General features: G+C 43.5%; 1 protein-coding gene across 1 annotated transcript in view; it reads right to left on the minus strand.

Moving 5' to 3' along the window:
* Positions 1-9,823: 9,823 nt before the first annotated feature.
* Positions 9,824-15,274, minus strand: part of THSD7B (thrombospondin type 1 domain containing 7B) — a 310,428-nt gene continuing 304,977 nt past the window's right edge. The window contains exons 28-29 of the mRNA XM_071562679.1: positions 12,676-12,763; positions 9,824-10,956 (exon numbers count right to left, since the gene is read on the minus strand). Coding sequence (XP_071418780.1) covers positions 10,875-10,956; positions 12,676-12,763 — 170 coding nt within the window. The 3' untranslated portion in view covers positions 9,824-10,874. The remainder of the gene's footprint in view (positions 10,957-12,675; positions 12,764-15,274) is intronic.

Below are 15,274 nucleotides of genomic sequence, written 5' to 3' on the forward strand. Positions count from 1 at the left end.
AAGATGATGACTCCACCACTTCTTTAGGAAGCCTCTTCCAATGTGTCACCACCCTTTCTTTGAAGTAATTTTCCTAATATCTAATCTAAACTTCACATTCCTTGGACATTTCTTGTCCTTGGAGTACAAGAATGAAAAAGGATTTAATTTCCCCCATAATTCTTTATAGTAGGAGGCTGTCAGCTTGTTGGTAGCAGGAGAAAATATCCCAGCCAGTCCTTTTTCTGTCTGGAAGGGGTGATTCCTGGGGAGGGAGACATGGCAGCTGAGCTCTCCTGCAGAGGGGATGGGCTCCAGCCCTGCCTGCAACCATCTCATCACCACACACTTCCCTACAGCACTCACAGCCCACCCTCACATGGATTGCCAGGAAAGGGCCTGAGGCACCCAGCAGAGCTCTGCCAAGGACCCACCAATTCCTCCTTTGCTCACCAGTGGATTCCCCTCTTTCCTGTCTTGGCCTTTGAGTCTCCCCAGGGTATTCCATGCTCACAAGCTGTTTTTCCTTCAGGTGCTCACCCCCAGCCCCCTCACATGGAGAAAGGAGTGATTTGGGGAGCTGCTGGCACAGTGAGGGGCTGATCCCTCTTGCCTGGTCACATCAAAAGAGCAAACCCATCAGTTTCATGATAAGCATCACCTTCACAAATGAGCCCAGATGTTTCCCCTCACACCTGCTGGCAGAGCAACCCGGGGCCAGCCCTGCTCTGTGCTGGTGGCAGCAGAGGAGCTGAAACCAGCAAATGACTTCTTGGAAAAGCAGGACAGAAGGGACTTCACACCATCATCTGGGTCTATTCGTGAAATTGGTCATTTGATGAAATAATTTGGGTGCACAGCCCTGCATCCATGGCTGGACAACACTGACACTTTGGCTCCCGCCCAGTCGCGCTGCAATAAATGGAGCTGTCAGGTCAGAGCACGCTGATTCATTTTCATTCAAGCACCTATTTAATATTCATCACGTTATAGGAGGACATTTTTATGTCGGGAAAAACACAAATGCTCTCCCGAAATGACTCAAGGGCAATAAAGAATAAATTGTCTTTAAACCTGTGTAAGGGATGCTGAAGTCACAAACAAGGCATAAAATAATATGGAGGTGGAAAGTGCTTTTTCCTTATTAAGTTTATCAAAGTAAAACTAGGCTGGCAAGCTTGCTCTATGAAGCAAATGGATGCGTTAAAAAAAGGAAATGAAAATTCTGATCCATATTCATTGTTTCAGTGTCAGCAAGGGAGAAAAAACTCCACTAGCTTTTTGACTTTTTTTTTCCTTAGAAAGCTGATCTGAAGTTTTACAGGAGAAAAAGTAAGAAAAGATGATAAGAAAATCAAAGATAATTAGTAGAAACAAAGCACACAGCAGACAGAGTGTCTAATATTAAACAAAATGTGAAACACAGAACATGCTTGACTGCACCAAGCCACCACTGCAGGCACTGACAGCATCTTAGGGAGATTTCTCTCCTATAGTCCCCAGCACTGGCCTGGTCAGCACTGCTGCTGTCCATGGCCTGTGGCTGCCAGCCACTGGTCCCTGCACTGGCAGCAGGGTTTACCTCCAAACACATAACAGGCTTTCCTTTTTGTGATTAAATTACCATCCTGGGGGTGGTACCCAACCAGTCATACCCATGAATCTGTTGCAACCATGAAATAAAGCTGGACTGACTCCAGGTGAAAAAGTGGCTCATGCCTTGAACCATGTAAGTTTAAGGGAGAAGAGGACTAGTGACAGAATAGAAGAGACTGGAAAAATCCTTCAAGTTTATCAAGTCCAACTGTTAACCCAACACTGCCAAGCCCACCACTAAATATGTCTCCAGGTGCCACATCTACTCATCTTTTAAATCCCTCCAGGGACAGTGACTCCTCCAGTGTCCTGGGCAGCTGTGCCAGTGTTTGGCAACCCTTTGGGTGAAGAAATTTTCCTTAATATCCAATGTAAACCACCCCTTGTGCAACTTGAGGACATTTACTCTCATTCTGTGACTTGTAGCCTGTGTGAATAGGCCGACCCCACCTGCACAACCTCTTTTCAGGGAGTTGTAGAGAGGGAGGAGGTCTCCCCTGAGCCTCCTTTTCTCCAAGCTAAACACCTCCAGCTCCCTCAGCTGCTCCTCACAGGACTTGTGCTCCAGACCCTTCACCAGCTTTGTTGCCTTTCTCAGGACTCGCTCCAGCCCCTCAATATCTGTCTTGTTGTCAGGGGCCCAGAACTGGACACAGCACTCGAGGTGTGGCCTCACCAGTTGTTATGGGTTTAGTCAAGTAGGCCAGAAATTTAGGCTTTAAAGTTCAGACTAGGCCTGGAATTGTCAGCTGACTTGAGCTGGGCTGGGCTAGCTAACAGCAGATTTCTTCTAGCCAGTAATGTTGTATTCCATACCTGTCTCAGAGTATGGGGAGACCATCACTACCCTGCTCCTGCTGGCCAAACTACCGCTGGTACAGGCCAGGATGCCACTGGCCTATTTGGCTACCTGGGCACACGCTGGTTCATGTTGAGCTGCACCCCAAGTCCCTTCTGTGCCAGGCACTTTGCAGCCGACTCTTCCCCCAGTCTGTAGTGCTGCCTGGGGTTGTAGTGACCCAGATGCAGGACCCAGCTCTTCCCCTTGTTGAACCTCATGCCATTGGCCTCAGCCCATCAATCCAGCCTCTCCAGATCCCTCTGCAGAGCCTTCCTGCCCTCCCGCAGATCAACACTCCCACCCAAATATTGGGGTCTTAATGCTGACGTGTGTATTTTGCATTTCTAGAGACTTGATAAATTAACATGTTTTTCTCTGTAGAACAACAGGATAAACAAGTTACAGCTCCATCCCACATGCTATGGCAGAGACTCGTGAGGGAGCTGATCCCACAGCCAGCACAGCACCCCCTGTGCTCTGGGCTGCAACATTCCTCATTTCACTTCAAATTTCACAGCATTTGGCTTCCACCATTCTTCCTCCCTCCCCCCAGATCCACTTCCCAGGATCCTATGAATAGGTGAGACAAACAGCTTTCTGCTTTCTGGTCTTCGGTTTTTAGAGACTGCAGAAGGGATCCAGCAGACTCATCACAGATGGCAGCTCTTTATTTCTAAATCATGTTCTGGTTCATCAAAAATACTGCCCAACTTTGCAATATTGAAGAGGTGGGGGGTTTTGGTTAATGATGATCCACGTTACATGTAGAAGAGTGACAAAAGAATGTGAGTTTGATCCCTTTGGCCTTTCTGCAGCCCACTGAGGGCATTGAACAGATCTGTTCCCCTTTCCCCAACATGTGCCTCTGATCCCACAGGCTCATCAGCAGAGATTTTTGTGCACAAAATCTTCTCCTGCAGAAAACACAGAATTACTGGAGAGCAATTTATGTAAATATACTCTTTCCTCAGAAGAGGCCAGTGTTTTTAATGACAAATTGAGTGAAATCTCACTTGGCATGAAGCAAATAAAGTAGTAAATATTTCAAGTTACCGCTCTGCAGTAATAGAGACTGCATTTAAAATTAATTGCTGTGGATCTGCCGTATCTTACAAAGAAACGGAGTGACAACACAACTGTGATGTGACACATCTGCATTACAGCTTTTCATCTCAATTCTGTCTTCAACAAGCTCCATCAGCTGCTTGCATTCAGTATATTTTCCGCCCATCTCTACTGGAGAAGTAGCAATCTCCTGATGCTTCCCAGCAATGAGAAAGCTGCCTGAATGTCAGTGCTGTCACCACAGAGTGCAGCTGTCACGCACAGGGTACAGGTTATATAGATGGATGTCTCTGATGCTTCTGTGCTGAGCCCATCGTGCACAGTCCATTGCAATAGAAACCAGAGCTAGGACTGGGCTGTTATAAACCCCCATTTTCTCTACTCCTCGACTGTCAGACACTGGAAGATGAAGTGGCTTACCCAGTTAAAAAAGTGGTGTGGGGCCCTTAGAGAAAATGCTGGAAGTTGCTCTGGTATGGCCTGTGTCTGCTATGGCTGTTCCTGGCAGTGCCTCAGCCTGTTTGTCACTGGGAGAGATGACTCAGACACATTCAGAAAATGTACTTCTTGCACCTCTCAGAACAGTTCACCGGTGCTTTAGCTGGGCTACAACCTTCACAAGTTCTGTGTAGTGATGTTGAAAGAATAAAACCCTCCATCATAATGGAATCTCTTCTCCAAAGTCCGGATTTGGATTGCTTATCTGAGCACAAGGCTTCTGTTTCATCAGAGGAAAGACTTAAAATATTCACTACAAACAGGAAAAACATGGATTTTGACTGACACAAATGCTTTTCACAAAGAATGGGTGATCATAAATTAAATCTCTGTTGCATCCTGTCATTGAAAAAATCCTGGATTTCCATCCTGAGGTAGACTCCAAACACATCACTTAAATAAATTTGGATACACTTGATCTACCCAATGTACAGAAGTCAAGAAGCTTAAAGTTTCTGCTGCAGAAGAGCAGCTACAGCCCATGTATCTCAGGGACACTGTATCTTTCTCTGGTCTGACCCATCAACTACTCAGAGGTTTGTCTAATTCAATCACTGAACTTAATTGACTTGTAATGTAGAAGGCAAATCCAAACCGTGTAATTAAATCACTTAATTTGCCACATAAGGCATTTCAGGATCAATGTACTCATATTCACAAAGGTCAGTGACAGTGGGAAACTAAGGAAGCAGCAGATAACAACCTCTGAACAGTCTGATCATCTCTAAATGAAGTCAATAAGCATCATTTACTGACTTTGGATCAGATACATCCCTCCTTTGCCACCTCCAAATACGGTTTTACCTGATGCTACAACAGTGACAGAGAAGTGACCCTAACTGTATGCTAATTCCTGCTAAAATTGAGCTCCAGAACACAGTTACCAAAGGTTATTTGTAATGGAGAAATGAAATGTCACATTGTTCCTTCATCAATAATCCTGCTGCTGCAGAGTGTTGTGATCACTGGGCAACAGCAGCAACCTGGAAACACCATTTCTGGGCTGCATCATCCACTCAGACACTTCTGCAAGAAAAACTATTTCAGCTTGTTCACATGGGGTAGGAGTCAGATTGCACCCAAAAATTGTAAAATACAAGTGCCATCTTCCTCATCTGCAAAATGAATGCTTGGTGATCCACTTCCCCCACATGCTGTCAAAAGATTCTTCACTGTTATTATGTTTGAAGAGTTTTTTCCAAATGTCGTATTGGCATGTAACAACCCCAATACTCACAACATGCAGGGGAGCTTTCATGAAGCAGAGGAGAAAATTAACATTCTTCCTTATCGGAGGAAAATGGATCTGATTTTTCATTCCATCAAAACATCTCTTCACAGACAGGATAAATCCCATAAATTGCTTTAACCCATGTATCCACCTACAGTCCATTCTAGACACGACTGTAACAAAGCATGTAATCAAAGTAAATGAGCATAATTACCAACGACTGCAAATATGGGGATTTAGGTTATTTTCTCAGACATTTTGTATGTGACCATTTCACTGTTGGTTTACAATTAAAAATATGAATAAACTATATTAGACTGGAAGATAAAAGGGTACACATTAAAAATCCATGCAGAAAACATCCCATCCCTGTCATTACCATTATAACTATTCACTCAAATCTAGTCTTTTCTCCCCAAATGCAAACATAACCAAATCACAATGCATGGCCAAATATTAGCCTGTGGGGTCCTTTGCTACCAGACTTGACAGCAAGATACTTCCTTCACTTCTACCAGGAAGGAACAAGAAATAACTGCACAGTTCCTTTTATTTAATGCCAGTTCATGTGAATTCCTTGATTTTCACAATCATGTTTCTAGCCCCAGTTATTCCAATGGGTCAAACAGACTCCTTTAAGGCAACCTCACAGCAGTACAACTTTTTCACACAGTAGCAACAAACCTCCATCCCATCCCATCCCATCCCATCCCATCCATGCACCAGGCAGGGCTGACGGCTGCGACCCAGGGAGATGCCCTTCCCTGCAGATGCAGCAGGACCAGGAGGAATCACATGTGACTTCCTGAATCTTTCTTGTCTGACAGAAGCAGGAGGCACAGCCTGTCGTGGGTGTTATGGATCAGGTCGTGTCACATCTCAATGGCTTAATGGCCTGGCTGGTGGCACAAGTCATGTCAGCAGTTAAGTGACAGTGACAGAGTCACCTGTCGGGTTGTGTCTCCAGGAATCCAGTAACACATACATATTGATGGCACGTAATGGCCTGTGCACACGATATATCTTCATAAAGGTAATATAAATCAAGCTCCTGTCCAGGACAGGTGCGTGTCACAGCTGTAAGATGTGGAAGTTAATTCATTTAAATTACATTTTAAACCAGACAGAACCATAATCTGCCCAGAAGCATGTTAATACATCAGGTAGCCTGCTCCATCTTTCAAGAGGTCGTGAGTTAGATAATTTTTTCTGCATTATTACTTCCCATTTGAAAACAAGCCCCAAAATTATGTTTAAACTCCATTTCTCCTTCCACTTGTAAGGGCAAATTAAGTTATACATCTGGAAAATATGTGATCAGAGGGCTGGAGCACCTCTGCTACAGAGACAGACTGAGAGTTAAGGTTGTTCAGCCTGGAGATGAGAAGGTTCCAGGAAGACGTAAGAGCCTCTCCTGTAGCCCCACAAGGGCATGGAGTGATGGGACAAGAGAGAATCACTTTAAACTGAAAGAAGGTAAATTGAGATTAGATATTAGGGAGAAATTCTACGCTGTGAGGGTGATGAGGCCCTGGCACAAATTGCCCAGAGAATTTATGGATGCTACATCCTTGGAAATTCCAGGCCAGGTTGGATGGGGCTTTGAGTGACCCAATGTAGAGGAAGGTGTCCCTGCCCCATGGCAGAGGGCATGGAATTCGCTGATCTTTAAGGTCCCTTCCAATCCAAACCATTCTAGGATTCTCTGATAATCTTTCAAGATTATCAAAGCAAATACAAATAACTTCATACTTATCAGGACTAATCCAAAACAGAAGTGTTCAAATGATTTTTTTCCCAAAAGATTTCTTCAATTCCCAATGAAACCTCCCATGAATGCAAGTGCACTTAAGCAAAGAAAACTATGCAATTAGGCTCTTCTTTGACACATATGAATACAAGCACCAGCTAATTTACAAGTCTTTAGCTGCATTTTCTCATAGAAAATTTTACACTACTCCACTTCCAAAGCAAAGAAAATTATTCTTTGCTCTAGACTGTAGCACTTGAAGTTCAAGTGTTCAGTGAGACTTCTAGTGTGGTTGCTGAGGGGCAGTACAGCTGGGATCCAGCCCTGTGAATGGAAAAGCTCCCCAAGACTTCAGGACATTTCTGCAGGAAAAATGTAGTCTAATTTTGCATACCTCATACAAAAGCCTCAGTGTTGGCAGTATTTAGTCATAATGATATGCATAAACATGGTACCTGTGCATGCAAATATCCCAAGCATGAAAAAAAAATTGCAGGTGTTATAGCTGTAATACCAAAGTAGGAAACACCTGGCAGTGGACACCGGTATCAATAGAGTTGAAATAAATGACAAAGTGCTGACTCTTGTTATCTGATTATTATCTATAGAGACAAATTGCCAGGGCATTTGGCAAATCCTTCACCCACAGATGCTTTCACTCACAATCACATATGTGTCCTCTTGGGATGCCCTAACTGGGGATATTGGAATTACCTTCCTGAATGGGACCAAGATCTGGGTCCAGCCTTCAGCAGGGGACAGTACCAGCACCAGCAACTCCAGCAAAATGTTTAAAAATACTAAACAGGCAAGAATTGGGAGAAATCCTTTTTCCATGTCATGGCTTTGGATGAAAGGCAGAAATTCCCTCCAGTGTTCCCACAAGAGGCTGGGCATCCCCCCACAGCAGGATACTCAGGGCTCTCAGACAGCAGTAACCTTGATATCTGCCTAAACAGCTGATTCCTGGTTTCGCAAGGTGCTGCATTCTCAGCCTTATGGACTCTGCAGGGCCACCAGCTCCTCGGCTCAATTTCACAGCTTAATTCAATCCCAGATTATCAAATACACACAATTACCTTGTGCCATTGGGATGCCTGTGCTGTCCAAGCTGGACGAGGAGTGGACACGGGTCCCTGTCAGCGCCGGCAGACAGTGCAGAGCCTGCAGCAGCTGTGAGGAACAGCAGCCCCACGAGCCTTCCCTGCTGTTCCACTTCATTTTACAAAGTCAAACAGGTGCACTCGTTCCCCAGAGAGCATTACTGAGCCACAACAGCTCTGCACCAGATGTTGTTCCTCGGCCCTGAGCATCAGTGCCCTGTGCAGCCCATGGCTCTGCCAGCAGTGCCCAGCCCTGCTGGGAACCACGGCCAGTCCCTCTTGGCCAGAGGGTGCATGGGTGGGGTCACAGAGTGGGTGACAGGTACCAAACTGAAGCACACCACCCGATCCATCTGTTCAATATAAACACGCTTTGCAGTGCTGTACCTGGAGGTCCTTGCCTTCCCAGAGCTGACATCTCCTGCACTCAACACAAAATCATCAAGGCATGGAATGGTTTGGGTCAGAAAAGGCCTTAAAGGTCATCTTGTTCCAATCCCCTGACAGAGGCAGAGACACCTTTCACTAGACGAGGTTGGTCCAAGCCCTGTCCAGTCTTGCATTGAACTCTTCCAGGGATGGGGCATCCCCAACTTCTCTGTGCAATCTGTGCCAGGGCCTCACCACCCTAATTTCTTCCTAATATCCAACGTAACCCTGCCCTCTGTCAGCTCAAAGCCGTTCCCTCTTGTCCTCTCTCTCCATGCCCTTATTCAAAGTCCCTCGTAAGCTCTCTTGGAGCCCCTTTAGGTACTGGCAGGTGCTCTACAGTCTCCCCAGAGCCCTCTCTTCATCACAGTTTGGATTATAATTTACCCTGATGCTGAGGGCAATGGCCACATGTTGCAGCTGTCAGTTTTGCTATTATTACACCAACTTTCCCACTCCAATGCCTTGTTGAACAGCATGCTTAATTGAGTTTATTCCTTCATTACTCAGGAATACCATTCTCCTCACACGTATCCCACAGACAAAATATATTAAGATCTGGCAGTGTTCTTCCTAATAATACTAGATCATTATTCCCCTTGTAACTCTTATGCTGTACATGCTACTCAGCAGTTCAGTACAGGACACCATTCAAAAAAAGCTTTAGGACCCCAATGTTACTGGGAAAGACCAGATCCTGCTTTTTATTCCATAAATAGTTACAGCTCTAAGGTGGAAAGCAGGGCCAGCAGAACATTTTAAGGACCAGAAATAAGTGAGACAATTTCCCCTTGCAATTCTATCAGCCCTTCTTTCTAATGAGGGAAAAGAAAAGCCCATTCCTGACCCTGCTTTAGTGACACACCACCATCTCAGCTGAATGCTGAGGGATCTTGACCTGGAGAAGGAAACCTACCTGCAAATCCATCACTTTTTCAATAAAACTGTAATATTCAAACCACTTTACAAAGGCTGTGGTAAGTAACATAACAGCATGAGCAATGCCTTCTGCCGCATTTATACCCACCTCTTGTGATGACCCAGGCTGGGAAGGACCACAGAGATGCTGGGCTGAAAACAATTTTTTTTCTCTTCTGATTATTGGAATAAGCAGCAGCATTGATTTTAAAATAAGACCAACCATTCTCGAGACCTGCAATCATTCTCTCAACTTGCACTTGACTGTAATACTTTTTTCAATAATCACCACAGCACAAAATATTCCAGAAAAGTTTGAAATCCAAGTCCAATCTCAGTCCCAGTAAATGACTAATAATGCATGTTGTTTACACACATTTAATTCAACGTACCAGAAGCAATTTTCTCACTCTCTTTAGCATTTTATTTGCTTATAAATACAAGTCAATACCACAAGATGGCACTTTCTTACTTGCAACACACACTATTAGAAACACTTACCCTCTTCAAATGTTCCCAGAATTTTACGACATGTAATTTCTCAGTGGTTCCGAAACATTTAAAAAAGCAAGACCTTCTACAAACTGCATTTGTGTTTGATGTATATTAAATGAGGTCAGGTAATTAAATTCAAAAAAAGGAATTTATAAATATTTCAGATAAGAAAATTTAAATACAAAAGCAGAGTTTGTATTAATTAAACTGAATAACAATTTAAACTGGCCATAATGTATCTACATGGTTTAATTTAATTTAAAATAGTTTTTAAACAATCAGATCCTCTAGCCATTCATTAAAACACCTATCTACTCAACTCTTTAAAAAATACTCTTGGCTAAGAAACCACCTATGCTTTTTCATAACAATCTTTATTCTGTCCTGTAGGTGGAAATGAAGCAAAATCATATTCCAGACTAGAAAACAGGATAAGAAGGAAGAAACTTTAAAAAACCTGATAACTTCAGACACTTCAACTCATTCTTCCTTGCATTTCTGAAAATACATGATCTGGTTTTAAAGTCTTTGAACGAAATGTAAACACTAGAAAACTCATTGTTGAAGTATGTGAAGAATAAAGACCCCTGCACTAATATAGTGCATAATGATGCTGTGTCAAACTTGTCATTTACAGTAAATGTCACATTTTCCTCGGGATTGTCATGCCTTTTTTTTCTTAACTAATTCCTTTTGATGTCTGTAGATTCTCTTTTTTTTCATTCCCATTGCTCAACAGGAAGAGATGCATTTTCTGGTCTCTTCAGAAAAGTTTCACAGGACCCAAATTTTTAACTCCTTTTTTTTTTTCCCCATAAAGAAGTGGTGAAGTTTTAAGCCTGCAATACTTTTGTTCTGCCTGGTATATTACACATCAGGAGATTCCTCAAAAAACTGAGAAGTCAGAGAGTTCCAAAAAAAGAAAGCAGTTAAGGCAGTTGATGTCTAGATTTGGATTTCTTTTACATGTTACATGTCAATGTCTCCATCATAGGCCAAGGTCAGAGGCTTCTGCTGTGGAGGAGGGCTCTGATGCTGCTTCGGTTTTTTGCTGCAAGACAAGTATTTCAGAAGACAAAATTATAAACTGTAACAAGCTCAGAAACACCATCAACCCCCAAACTTGAGTAAAAAAAATCAATGTCCCACACTGGCTGTTTAATTTTGTAAGTGTGTGACACTGCTTTACAGGGACTGCTTCTACCACAGACCACACGGACCTGCTCGTGTGCTCTCACGTGTGTGGTACAGGCACACAGCCTGCCAAAACCAGGCAGCCAACTGTGCTCCTCATCTGCAGAGGAAATAAAGCATATTTGTTTCCTGCCTCCTCTCACAGCTGACAAAACAAGGAACACCTCGCAGAAAAATTGGAACACAAGCTGGCTAGGAGTGGGATATTCTCATTTTTCTTTGGCATGGTATTGAAGCAACAATAATTATTATTGAGAAATACATTTCCTCACCAGCCTCCAAGTGATGGAGAAGTGTGTAATGTTGTTTAAAAAATCGTCTGTATCCTCCACTGTGAAGCCACAGAGAAATGGAGCTACATGGCTTGGAAAATAAGAGAGCTGCAACTCCTAAGCAGCATCCAAATGCTGTTATTTGAGCTTATAACCAAAGAGACAGGCTGGGAGAAAGACTAGAAGAGTGTGAGGGAATAAACTGATGTTGGATGAAAGAGGGCAATGATGCTGTCAGGACAAAGTTGTGACTCTCTTGTTGCCTGCCCTGATCTAACAGGAGTAGGGCCAGCTTGCACCATTAATTGTTTGTAAGTTCAGGCCAAATCCGTGGGCATTGCCTTTCCAAATATTCACACCAGGGAGTGCAATATGAGCCCTGCCAAGTCAGGCCCATCCTCCCTGCCTGCAATGGCTGTGCTGGGGGGCAGACAGCCCCCTCCCAGCAAAGCCCACCACCAGTGACACACTGGTGCAAGGCCAGGACCCAGTACCCTGTCTGTAACAGTGGCTGGTGACAACAGCTTTAGACACAGGACATGTTTCCTCCTGACATCTTCCCTGCAAAAACCTATTTAGGGCTTTCCTGAGCTGAGCATACAGCCAGAAAACCACAATTAACACCAAGAGACCCAATCTCCCATGAACTGTTATGCCATCTCTGAATCCATTTATCTTGCTGGCATGCACAGTCCCCTGCAGCAGTAAGCTCACAAGGTAATAATGCACTGTGTGAAAAATAATATCTTTTGTTTATTTTAAACGATCATTTCATCAGATGCCTCCTACTTCTTTTATTGTGGGAAATAAAAATTCCCTAGCACCCTTTTCTCCCACATTCACGATTTCATAGATCTCTATTGTATTCCCACATCAAACATCATTTTCCAACTGAATGCCCCTATTCTATTTAGTCTTTCCTTGAGCAGGAGCCAGCTCCTCGATCCAATCATTCTCCTTGCCTTTCTTCTGTTTTACTTTATCTTTTTTTAAAATAATACAATAAACTCCCTTTCTAATCCCAGCAGAAGCCTGAATAAATATAAGGTCCTATTGATAAGCAGAAAGAATTCTTTCTCTGCATGACCACCAAACTTCTTTACATTAATGTCCCTTAACAGTTACAATTTTCAGAGTTTTAATTACTCTGAGGAGGGGGTCAAATGAAGACACTTAGGTAATCCAATGTCCATTCTTTCCTAAAGCCTTAAGGATTAAATCTCTGCCACACAGAGTGTTGTGACATATATTGGGTTAAGTAAAAGCAACCTTTTATTTTAGGACAAAATACATGCCATACTCACCACATCAAGTAGGATGTAAAAATCAGGAAAACTATGATGAAGAACCCACCAGCTGATACTCCATACACCCACATCTTCAGTTTACCATCTGTTGGAAGATGAGGAAAAAGGATGGAGGGAAAAATGGGAGAACAAAAAAAAATTATTCTAAATACACAAAATTTAAAGAGATTAATTAAACAGAAATTAGTAGCATAATTGATGGGAAATACATCAAGGACTGGCTAGGAATAACCCATAAACCCCGTATTTTTGACAGCAAAGAAAATTTCTGTAAAAAAAAATCAATCATTTTAAAGACAAAATGTTAACTTTGGTAAGGAGCATAGATTTTTCTCAATGAAAACTGAAACTGAACTCCTTGTCCCACTTTTCCAAAGCAGTTTTATTTCCTAGCCCTGCTCTGGCTGAGCTCCCATAACTCATTATGGGCAGTCTGGGCTTATGGTGCAGCACAGAAACACAACCCAGGTCGGCTCCTGCCCATGGAAAGGAGCAGGGACATGGGATAATTGGGGTACACTCACTCCAGACCCCAGTGGGTGCTGTGGCACAGGCAATTCAATGTTGAGCTAACCCAGACAGACAGAAGCAACATCTGATGTGTTTAGCCCCAGGAAAAGAGAATTGAGAAGGGACAGGATTGTTCTCCATAAATACTTGGGGGTCAATTGGGGTGAACACCAGTGAGCACAAGTGGACAAGCTGCTTTGAGCTGCAAAACACTTGGACAACAAATGGGAATAAATTCAGCTTAGAATAAAAACAAGAATAGGCTTTGTAACAATAAGAAGGATAAAGTTGTGAAAGAGCTTTCTGGTTGGGCCACAGGAGCAGGAGACACAACTGGCTTTAAGACAAGGTAAGGCTCTTGATCAGGCTGTTTGGGTTGCAGTGAGCAGGGACCCTCGGAGGAAACCCTCATGCACACGTGGGCTCGAGTCTCTTGAAACATTCCCTTGTCTCTGAACCCTTCAGCTGGACAGGTCCTTCATTAGAAATTTGCATTAACAGTAACCATTGTTAAAAGATCAGTATTTCTGTTTCTGGCTCTGCTCTGGCTGTACAGCTTTCCTTGAGGGGAGAAGGTGGTTTGCTGTTTTTCCATGCAGCACCATTCTGAGCTGATTCACACCAACAGAGCTACAAACACACTCTGAAGGCAAGAATGGAACCTGTGCTGTGCCCACAGACAAGGTTTGACAGAGGCCATTTCAAACTCAGTCATGTGAGAGGGACAATCACTGAGCCTGGTTTACATTTTATGTTTGAATGACAAGTTTTTTCAAAGGGAAACACATTTAATCAGATCCCATTCTTTCTCATTTTTCTTCCAGGCTTTGTAGAAAGGCTGAGTACCTCTCACACATTTTCTTTCCTCCTTGAAACACTGGCAGACTATCTCCCACGTGAGAAGAGTTCTGTTTGTCAGGACTGGGTTGGTTTGTTTGAGGTTTTTTTCTGAAGTCTAGGTATGAAATTTGTTGCCCTCTCAAATGGAGAAGGCCAAGAAACATTTAGCAGTCCTGCAAGGGGACTGTCACAGACACAAAAAGGCATCCCAGCATGTCTGCTATGAAGGCAGCTCTGCTCTCCATCCCCAGCAGAAAGGCATTGGACCATGTCATCTGCCAATTTAAGCAATGCTATTTAAATTGCCTCTCTACTTGAAAAAAACTTTCTGTACCTGAACTCTGGCCTCCCAGAGTGTGGTAAAGAGAGGAAAAACACAGCTTGATTTGCACTCAGTTCTGTGCACTCCTGCAGAGCATTTAGAAGAATAAAAACATCAGCCTCATTAAATCATAATAAAATTTGTGTTCCACACTGTAAGCAGGAAGGGAAATCACAAATTAGCTGGAGAAAAGCACATATGCTTTCACTGACAGATAGAAGTCCTTAGACATACACAAATGTCAAGGACTGTGGTGCTGCAGGGTGGTAAATGCCATCCATACAGGGAGCATTCACCACAGACCTGCTACCAAGAGCACAATTCGTAGGTAACAGCAGTTTCCTGGCTGAGCCAGCACTAACTACTGCAAAGCCCTAGACTTGGGAGCCTGAGAGCCTGTTTAAGAGGAGTAATTACATATTTTGCCACAAAGTTAGACAAAGGGGAGTGATTTGAAGAGCACTAGCCTTGAGCTGGGGTCTGAAGAGCACATACACACTGGAGTTAACTGCAGGATGCCATGGGGTTGGTGATACATTTTGCACACATGGAACACCTTTATTCCTTTCCCATATATTGTTTCTATAACACTTCTGCCCTGAAATTAAGTAACACCATGTTCTGTAAAAGCTCCTTAGTCCCTATTTCTCTTACAGCTCCTGGGGGAGAGCTGGCTCACAGAAGCTGCACTGAGGTTAAGCCCACCAGAAGCTTTCAGGGCTGCAGACTCAAATGCTGAATTAAAAAGTGGATTGCAGCATTCACCTACACCTCCCTCCCTTTTTCTAACCCCATAAAGGTACCAGTTGAAGAGATGACACTCAAGTAAGCCTACAGAGGGCCAGGGATGCTGAAAAAAAGGCAATTAACCCCAAACCTGTGACTCAAACTGCAGGTGAACTGTGTGGGCTTCTGCATGAAGGG

The sequence above is a fragment of the Pithys albifrons genome, chromosome 8 (assembly GCF_047495875.1).
Source record: "Pithys albifrons albifrons isolate INPA30051 chromosome 8, PitAlb_v1, whole genome shotgun sequence".
Taxonomy (NCBI): domain Eukaryota; kingdom Metazoa; phylum Chordata; class Aves; order Passeriformes; family Thamnophilidae; genus Pithys; species Pithys albifrons.